Source organism: Lathyrus oleraceus, chromosome 5 (assembly GCF_024323335.1).
Source record: "Lathyrus oleraceus cultivar Zhongwan6 chromosome 5, CAAS_Psat_ZW6_1.0, whole genome shotgun sequence".
NCBI lineage: Eukaryota > Viridiplantae > Streptophyta > Magnoliopsida > Fabales > Fabaceae > Lathyrus > Lathyrus oleraceus.
The window spans coordinates 641,931,871-641,942,379 of record NC_066583.1 but is presented as its reverse complement, the minus strand read 5'-3'; the positions used below and the strand labels follow the sequence as shown (position 1 = coordinate 641,942,379).

Genomic DNA, 10,509 nt, shown 5'->3' with positions numbered 1-10,509 from the left:
ATCCCTGCACAACGAAGAATTAGCAGAACCAACAACAATATCATCAACATAAATTTGCACAACCAGAATATCATTCTTAAAGGTTTTGCAAAAGAGAGTTGTGTCCACTTTCCCTTTGATAAAATCATTTTCCAAAATTAAGTCACTTAGTCTATCATACTAAGCTCTGGGAGTTTGTTTCAGACCATATAACAACTTTTTCAGTTTAAAAACAAAGTCAGGATTTTGAGAGCTTTCAAAGCGAGGAGGTTGGTGTACATATACTTCTTCAAAAATATACCCATTTAAGAATGAACTCTTAACAATCATTTGTAAAAGGATGATGTTATGATTGACTGCAAACGAAATTAAAAGACAAATAGACTCTAACCTGGAAATTGGAGCAAAGGTTTATGTATAGTCTATACCTTCTTGTTGACTATAACCTTATGCTACCAGTCGAGCGTTGTTTCTAACAACTTTGCCCTCATTGAGCTAGTTTCTGAAGACCCATCTGGTTCCAATAACATGGAAGCCCTTTCGTTTCTGAACAAGATCCCAAACATCATTTCTGGTGAATTGATTCAGTTCTTCTTGCATAGCCAGAATCCATTCATTATCTAGAAGAGCTTCATCATTAGATGTGGGTTCTATCAGAGATACCAAACCTAGAAGAGTCTATTCAGAAGGTTTGAATGAAGATCTAGTTCTGACAGGAGCATTTTTATCTCCTAGAATCAGTTCTTCAGAATGAGAGGTTCTTGATCTACTCTTATTTTAATGGTTTAGACCAACGAAAAATTCTGGTTAGGTTGTATCTGAGTCATTTGCTTCATGTTCTTCAGCTTTTCTTTCTGAGTCTTTTTTTCCAGAATCAGTATCCTTGGATTCTGAAAGATTTGAAAATCTAGTATGCAGATCTTGGATGTCATACACGATGTCGTGACACCAGGGTCAACACATTATCACACCATAAAAAATATTAGGATTTAAATAAAAACACGAAAGTAAATAACACAATCAGTTGCTAACCTAGTTCGGTGCAACGTCGCCTACATCCGAGGGCTACCAAGCCAGGAAGGAAATCCACTATCGTAGAATTAGTTTGAAGTCCTAAACAACCTCAGGTTTTTCAACCTTCTCACCTAATCTCCACCCATGGATGTTTCTATTTAAGACTCTCTTAGATATGATACCCCTCTCACTTCCCTTCAACCATACAATAATTTATAACAAAAAGACACAATCCATTTTTACTTAAAAGCTTCTAAGGGATTAACAGTTACTACTCAATGAGCCAGATCCAATTCAAGTATCAAGGAGATACTCGAATAGATCACACAATACAAAGACATGAAACCCTAACTTAGACAATATTAAGCGCTGCTTCGATAACTTCTTATGCTTAGAAACAATTTATAAATAGGAGCGGAAAGACATGAGCTTCGGGCTTGATTCACATCAGATCCAAGGACTCTGTACAATCTTTTGCATATTTGATTTCAATCAGATCAGATGTTTCCTAAAATGTTTTGACATATTTACTTCATAAACAAGTAAAGGCAAAATAGTATTTTACTTTTCAGAAAATGCTCTACATATTTCGTGAACTAAATCTTCAGAATATCTTCAAATATACCATAAAAGGAAACAAATCTCATAGGATATTGAAATAGGTCACACTTCAATGTTGAACCAACATGTTAGGATATCTTGTTCAATATCTGACAATAATACTTGTTTTTCCAAAATGCAGTCAATCACTACATATCATACCTAACAATCTCCCCCTTTGGCAAATTTTGGCTAAAACATCTTTTGCATAGACCAACAGGAATAAGGGTAAGGATCATAGAACAAACCATCATGCAAACAACCAAAATCCTTTTCCCCCAAGAAAACCAGAGGCATGCGCAGCAAAAAAACGTTGCCTCATACTAGAGAGATAAACTCTGATTGGCATCTACACAGCATAAGAGGAAGCATGCTTCATAGTTTGATCAAAGACATGGGATCCAAAATCAAAACTTGACTTGGTCCCTACAATATAAATAAACTTACCTAATCCTGTAGCAATGACGTAAGTGTGATTGGTTGGAACCCAATTAGTAACTCCAATTCTGTGAAGTACAACATACTTCACACTCAAGGCACTTGCGGACAACTTCCCTTTCCTTGGCCATTCCTTTACTTGTTTAATAGTAATCTCTCTTAACATTGTCAGAGACTTCCACTTCAACTTGTTCTTTTTCATTTCTGTCCAAAAACCTATTTATTATTTCAGGAGAAAACTCCACACATCTTCCTATGACATATACTTTTCTAAACTCATTGCTCCTCTTTTTTTATCACATTCCTTAGAGATGTTCGCTTTAAATTCTTTAACAACCATTTCATAACACTTGCCAAATCCAGTCACAATTTTCATGAATCCATACTCTTGAATCAAACACATAACCTCTTTGCATTCAAAAGTATCTTCGCCCAGTTCCCTTTCTAGTTCTAATCTTCTTTGATAAACAAATTTATATTTTTCAACATTTTCCATAGAGTGACAAGAAAAGTTGTCAATTGGAACTTCATGAATATTTGCTAGAATCTTCTTCCCATATGCTTACTTTCTGGCAGTAGAAACGATGTCCTGAACATTGTGTTCGACATCATGGTCAGAATCACTAGACTCCGAAGGAAATTCCTTCCTCTTAAGGGATTTATTCTTAAAAATGGGAGTAACAACCTTGCTCCATCTTTTTGTAGTGCTAACACTCGCTCTTTTCCTGAGAGATTTGGAGGGCATGCTAGAGGATTCAATAGGTTTACCTTTTCTGTTCTTTAATATTTTAGCTATTCCTGAAGCCAATATTTGGCCGATGGGTACATCATCAGAGTCCAGATCCTCTAAATTTACTATGGCAGTGGATTGATCCTTTTTCTCAACAGAGTTTTCATCTTTGTCAGCCAGATCACCAATCATTCCTTTAGATCAGACCCCTCTTTGTCTTTGGATTTTTTATGAGACAGAGTAGACACATTGACATCAGATTTGTCCAGGGGGTTTCAATAGTGTTATCAGTTTGGGCCAAGGATGTGTAGACACCCGACACAACATTAGTCTTAGGTTCAATACCCAACACTTGAGAGATCAACATACAAATATTCTTATCTACATCATCTTTGTCCTCAACGATCATGCTGAATTTACTTAAAGTAGTAAAGACATGGGTCTATTATTGGTTTCATAGGTTCAACATCTTCCATAACATTAGGCATAATAATACATTCTTCAGAAGCACTAACATTAGGTTTAACAATAATGAGATCAAGATACAGACTACTCATAGAATGAGGTTTCTTTATAACAGTATATGGTTCAAGAGTTATTACATTTCTAGCAGTCATGGATGGAGAGGAAGAAGTACTTACTTTAGAGGGCTTTCCTTTCCTCAAAACAGATGTTCTAGCCTTTCTTATAGGGGTTGCATGGACATGAACCATCGAGAGGGGAATGACATCAGTAATGACATCAGATAGATTTGTCTCAGTCCCTGCATTTTTAGGGTTTGATTGCTCCTCGGTGTGCTTGCTAGGAGTTGAGACAAAAGGTTGAGACATTTTGGAAATTTTAGGTATGGACTGTAAAGAGAAGATAGAGAGATGAGAGTGGCTGAGAGTAAGATTGAGAGAGAGAATAAAGAAGGTGGCGTGAATAATGTTTATAGAATATCTAGGATGATGCGTTGGGAAAATAAGGAAAAATTGTAATGATATTCCTTGAGTTTTGTGCACCATTAAGCGGAGGGAAGAGAAAATTTGATTTCCATATCTCCATATTAGTAATTGCTATAATTCTTCAAGCATGCAAGTTCCCAATTCTCCCCTTAATTTTTTAAACTGAGTTGTATCTAAGGCTTTAGTAAAAATTATCGGTCACTTGCTTCTCAGTGGTTACATGCTCAAGAGTTACAATTTTGTCTTCAACAAGATCCCTAATAAAATGGTGACGGATATCAATATGCTTAGTTCTGCTATGCTGAATAGGATTCTTGGAAATATTAATAGCATTTAGGTTGTCACAGTATAATGTCATGACATCTTGCTGGACATTGTATTCTTCTAGCATTTGTTTCATCCAAATTAATTGAGAGCAACTGCTTCCTACTGCAATATATTCGACCTCAACCGTAGATAAAGACACATTATTTTGCTTCTTATTGAACCAATATATAAGATTATTTACCAAGAAGAAACATCCTCCAGAAGTTCTCTTTCTATCATCAGCATTGACTGCCCAATCTGCATCACAGTATCCTATAAGCAAGGAATTTGCATTATGGGAATACAATATTCCATAGTCACTAGTTCCATTGATATACTTCAGGATCCTTTTCACTTGAGTAATATGACTCTTTTGGGTTCAGACTGATACCTTGCACATACTCATATAGCAAATGTAATGTCAAGTATGCTAGTTATAAGATACAACAAACTACCAATCATCCATAGACAATAGTCACCTTCCACTTTATCTAAAATATTTAGCAACACGGTTTTATGAAATTTGTTTACTTGGTGAACTTTATGGTATAATTTATTGGACTCTTATCTATTATATTTATTAAAACAAATTTTTAAATTGTCTGTCACATCTACTTTGTTGGTGCACTAGATCAAGAAGATGAAGATGGAAGAAGAGAGAGAGAAGAGAGAATAATAAATTTCCATTACTCTGCTAAAATGGTTACACACACACACACACACACACACACACTGTAATACAATACTCAGTTTATATACACAAACATTAATGTCACGTAGGAAACATACTAAAATACTTAATTACCCTTCAACAACATCCCTTAATTCAGGATTTAACTAATCAAAACTAATAACACTAATTACATCCCTCAAGTGGAGAAATCGATTAGTTTTGATTACTTTCGTCAGAATATATGTCAGTTGCTTCTGAGTGCTACATTACATAACTTTTAGCACTCCATTATGAACCCGACTTCTCAGAAAATTATACTTAGTCTTAATATGATTGCTTCTCCCATGCCGCACTGGGTTCTTGGCAAGATTGATTGTAGACTTATTATCAATCATCAACTTCAGAGGGTTGTTTACCGATCATCAGATCCTGCAGAAAATTCATAAGCCAAACAACTTGAAATACATCCATAACACCTGTAATATATTCAGATTCGTAGGTTGACAAAGCCACAACCGATTGCTTCTTGGAACACCGAAAAATAGGACCTATTAGATACTTCAAAAAATATCCAGAAGTGCTTCTTCTGTAAACTCCTTCTCCACACCAATTAGAGTCTGAGTAAAACATCATCTATGAATTACCCTTTTCACCTGAAGGGAACAAAACCATATACTTCAAAGTCCCCTTAATATACCTCATAATCCTGGCAGTAGCTTGGTAATGAGACCACTTCGGTTTACTCATGAACCTCCTAACCATTCCAACTGCATAACAAATGCCAGACCTGGTATTACACAAATACCCCAGAGATCCAACTAACTGCTTGAAAGTTGTAGCATCTATATCATCACCTTTAGAATCATAATCCAATTTGTGATTTGTTTCTAACGGTGTGACAACAACCTTATAATTCAGTAGCTTGAATCTCTTTAGAAGCTCAAGTTAATACTCTAGCTGATGCAAAATGATACCGTTCTCAGAGTATATAAACTCCATCCCTAGGAAATATGCCATCTTTTCTAGATCAATTATCTCAAACTAATTCATCAATACCTTCTTGAACTTAGTTATCTCATGTTCACAACTCCTGATCGGAAAAATAACAAACGTACTATTTTGCCTCTGTAGTAATAAAGAGGGGAAATCCCTAGTACCGATCTCAAGGACTGCTTGACGATACAGAGTTCTGGATTAATTTCAGTTAAACAAAAGCCTTTGGGGTTTTGGATTGATTGGTTGAGTTATGAAAATAATTGCAATAAAGTAAATAAAGTAATTTACGATTTAGAAAAATATGAGTAATATGTTAGGGATATTGTATGATTAAATTTTGTGACGACTCTGAACTCACAATGCAACAACAGATTCTAAATAATTAATTACCGGTTCTTACAAGTGTTTACTCCTAAGTCCTTAGTGAGAAAACCTTTAATCATTCAACCTAACTACTAAGTCCATAGAAAAGTACGAATGAAATTAAGAATTAATTTATTAAGAATAATCCGGTTCGTATAGGGTATTCCTAGTCCTGGGGAATATCTACTATAAAATACTCTCAAGCAAATCAGAAATAATTGCAGTCCAACTTAATTGCTACTCATACATCAAACTCCATTTTCAGACAGAGAAAGCATTAAAGCAGTCAAGAGAATAAATCAAATATGATGAAATAAAATTGCCATTGTAAAGAGAAATTCGAGGTCATTACAAATCTGAATCAGGGACCCGCTAGCATTGGGGGATTTAGATACACATAAAAATACAATAAAACATGATAAAGAATGCTTCCATTACATAAATTTTAGATGAATTGATCTTCAATCGCAAAAAGCTCTGGAAAATATGAACCCACCTTGAAAATCTGAGTTCTCTAGCCTTCAAAATGTGTTTTTGCCGTCCAAAATCGTCCAACCTTCGAAAAATCGCATTTCCAGATTAAATAAACATGTTTTGGGCTTCCTGAGTTTTTTGGGCCTCATTACTCGTAATGCCTTCCTGTTACACGTAATGCCCTGTTCCAGGCATGTCATTCCACGTAATGCCTTCCATGTTACTCGTAATGCCATGTTCCAGGCATGTCATTTCGTGTAATGCATTCCCTGTTACTCGTAATGCCCTATTCCAGGCATGTCATTCTACGTAATGTCTTTCTTGTTACGCATAAGGACAAAAGCTCATTTTTTCCTTCCTTCTGTTGGAACTCGTATCATACGCGTACGGGGGTGAAGCAATACGCGTAGAGGCTTAGCATTACGCGTACGAGGAAAAATTTACGAATTAGCCTTTGATGTCTTCATTAACGTTGTAGCCCTGGATGTTAGCTTTCATTTTCCGCCGGTCCCATGTCATTCCGAGTTACGACACTCTAGTTATGATCTAAATACCACACGTATATCATGTTGTAAAACATGCTGAAAAATAGACTTTTCAAATTTTTCTGAAAATTCTCTGGTGTTCCTTTTCCAACCATATCATTGACTTCCTCCGACCTACAAAATACGTTAACCTTCCCAAAAAGATCAAAAATATCCGAAATGATTAAAACATAGGTAAATACGAAATTAAAGAAACTGACATATAAATCACTCAAACTATATGAAAAATGCGAATAACTAGCCTACTTTCACCTGTTAAAATGATAATAACTATAACATAAATGGTGACTGATCATAACCCCAAACATAGCTTGTTGCTTGTCCTCAAGCAACTTTAAGTACAAAGAACTCATGTCACTCCCAAATGAAAGGAAAAAAAACTTTTCACATACCACAATACCTCTAAGATCTTCCATGACTCTCATTTGTTGCTACCTTCGGTTTTTGTTGGATTACCGAGGTCGATTGATTGGACACATCTTCACTTGAAAGTACTTATTCATCTGTCAACTCAATTCACACTCTCTCGAAATCTCTCAGGTGTTAATGTGTTTTACACTCAAAATTCATAGTACACAATAGCATACCATATGCTTGAATAAATTCTCTTTTTGATGTCAAGTTGCACGATACACATACTATTTGAGGTCTTTATGGTTGTAACGAACTAAGGTTAAGGTGGGATAATATTGGAAAAGTAGGCTAAGGTTCAAAGTCAATATGATTGTTATTTTCACTATGCTCATTCTGATGGACTAGTGCTGGAATTCTTTCTTGCACTCGTCCTTTAGGATCAAATGTTATTGAGGATTCTACTTTTGGATTTGTCTTTATTTTCAATATTCATCGACTTCTCCTTCTTTCGAGTGCCCTGGTGATTTTTTTCTTTTACTTTTTTTTCAAATTGATTTTTCAAATTTTCATCTTTTCTTTTTCTTCTCTTATTTTTTTTTTTCAATCATCAGGTGCCCTCATTTGTACTAATGCTGCACAGCTACCCCAAACTTAAAGGTTGTTATCCCAACATCAATCCCAAACTTAAAATGAACATAGATCTGATAACTCACATAAATACTCTGAACATGGTGGGGAAGTGTTTGGGACATGGGTTAATATGATATGGTTTTTAAAGCAAACAAATGAGTAAAGGCTCAAATGGGGTTAACAATGGATAATAATAATAAAAAGGATAGCTATAAAGGCTCATGGGTAAAAAAACGTGCCTCAGTGTGTGTAATTATGCAACCGAAATCAGAAAATAACGTATGCAAATTCTGAATGATAAAGACATACCCGAATGCTCTCTTATGATGTACATTGTGTTTGGCTTTTTCTGCTCTCACCATGTTGGGTAGAGCTGACAACCTCTGCAGTACCTCTTGCTCGACGTGCCTTCTCAATCAGTTGTGGTAAACCTGCTCAACTTTTAGTCTAACTTAATTAAACCAATCAGATCATATAGAAGTATATAAAAAAAATATTTTGGCGAGTTAACATGCATAGAGGCCACACATGCTTTCCGTTTGGGTACTTTTCACATAACCACTAAAGCTACCATTATCATATTACTAGATGAAAGTAAACAACCGAAAATAAACCAACTTAAAGCAAACAAAACTTAGAAGTTAATATAAAATTGAAACTATAAAATAAAAATTACGAATACTTTCCTTGGGTTGCCTCTTAAGCAGCGCTCGTTTATCGTCATTAGTATGACGCCTCCTTCCCACTGTTATGGGGGGTACTTCAGCTTCCACACCTTGTTGCTTGTCTTTTCCAAAATCGAGAAACCGTCTTTTTCAGTGATATGGGCTACTTTGTGCCACAAGTCACTTCCAACTTCCATATCCTTACCTTGATATTGCTTTCTCTTCGTTCTCATGGCTTTTGGAATGACTAATTGAGGTGATACTAATTGAGATAGCCTTCTTGAGACTTTTTCTGATGTTGGCATGTTACTTTGGCCTTTCACATTTGTCTTGATCATGCCTACTTGATAGTGATGTTCTTTTTCTACCTCTAGCTTCTTGTTTTCAAGCACATTTAAGGTTATTTCATCATCATAAACTTTTAAAGTCAGTGTACCATGTTCTATATCGAGATTGCATCGACTTGTCTGCATGAATGGTCGACCTAGAATGATGGGTGTCTCTTCATCCTCAGGTATATCCATGATCACAAAATCAACAGGAAAGCTAAATTCCTCTATTGTCACCAGTACGTCTTCCGCTATCCCATATGCATTCTTTATGGAGTGATCTGCAAATTTCAGATTTGTCCCTGTATCATTGACTTTTCTAATACCAATCCTTTGATAGATTGACAATGGCATCAGACTCACACTAGTTTTCGAGTCAATAAATACCTTCTTGAAAGTTCTATCTTTTATAGTACATGGGACTGTGACAGATCCAGGATCCTTGTGCTTGATTGGGATTCTCCTACTTGATGATATTGCACTACATTTTTTATTAAAGGTTACCGACCCATCTCCTGTTGGTTTCTTTTTAGAGATTACATCTTTCATGAATTTTTAGTACATGAGCATTTGCTCAAGTGCTTCAAAGAAAGGCATATTGATCTCTAATTTTTTGAACATTGTGATGAATTTCTCAAAGTCTTTCTCTTTTGGATTCTTCTTTGTCACTCTCTAAGGGTAAGGTAACTTAATCATCGATTTAGCCTTTTTTTCTCTTCCGTTGGCTTTACTGGTGGTATAACTTCTTATGGTTCTTTTTCGTTCTCCTTCACTTCCAGATCTACCTCTATGACATGGTCATGATTTTTTGCCTTCTCTTCTTCATCTTTAGCAACTTTCTGACTTCTTCTTGTGACAATATTAACATTCTCATGATGTCTCATATTTTGTACTGTTGCACTCATAAGGGTGCCTTGAGCTTGACTTGTAAGTTGATGTGCTATCAGATGCATCTGAACTTCAAGGTTTTTGATAGAAGCAGTAATGTTCCTTTGATTATTTCATATTTCTTCTTGGAACTGGTAATTTTGAGCTGCCATCTTTTCAATGGCAAGATCCCATTCGGTCTTTTTGTGTGCTTGTTGCTGATATTGTTGTTGTTGTGGTGGATACTGTTGTTGTTGTTGATATTGCTGTGGTTGCTTCTGATATTGAATGGGACCTTGATTTTGAACATTTCCTTGTTGATCTTTCCGTCCCAGATTATACGTATTAGAATAAGGGTTGTTCTGCTTCAGAAAATTTATTTCTTTAACTTATTGCACAGTTGCAACACAGTGCATAGAAAAATTAGGCCCACCACAAATCCCACAATTAACAACTTGGACCGGTTGAACTTGGGCTACAATTTGAGTACCTATATTCATTGCCTTAAGCCTTCTCTCAACTTCAGCAACAATTTAATCTTCCATTTTCACAACCTGATTGGCAAGTTTCAAATCAATCACACACTTTGGTTTACTCAT

The 10,509-nt window shown here is 35.6% G+C and overlaps 1 protein-coding gene across 1 annotated transcript; it reads right to left on the bottom strand.

Moving 5' to 3' along the window:
• Positions 1-8,797: 8,797 nt before the first annotated feature.
• LOC127082625 (uncharacterized) lies at positions 8,798-9,592 on the bottom strand. Its single transcript, XM_051022854.1, has one exon. The coding sequence runs from the start codon at positions 9,590-9,592 to the stop codon at positions 8,798-8,800; it is 795 nt and encodes a 264-aa protein (XP_050878811.1).
• Positions 9,593-10,509: the final 917 nt, after the last annotated feature.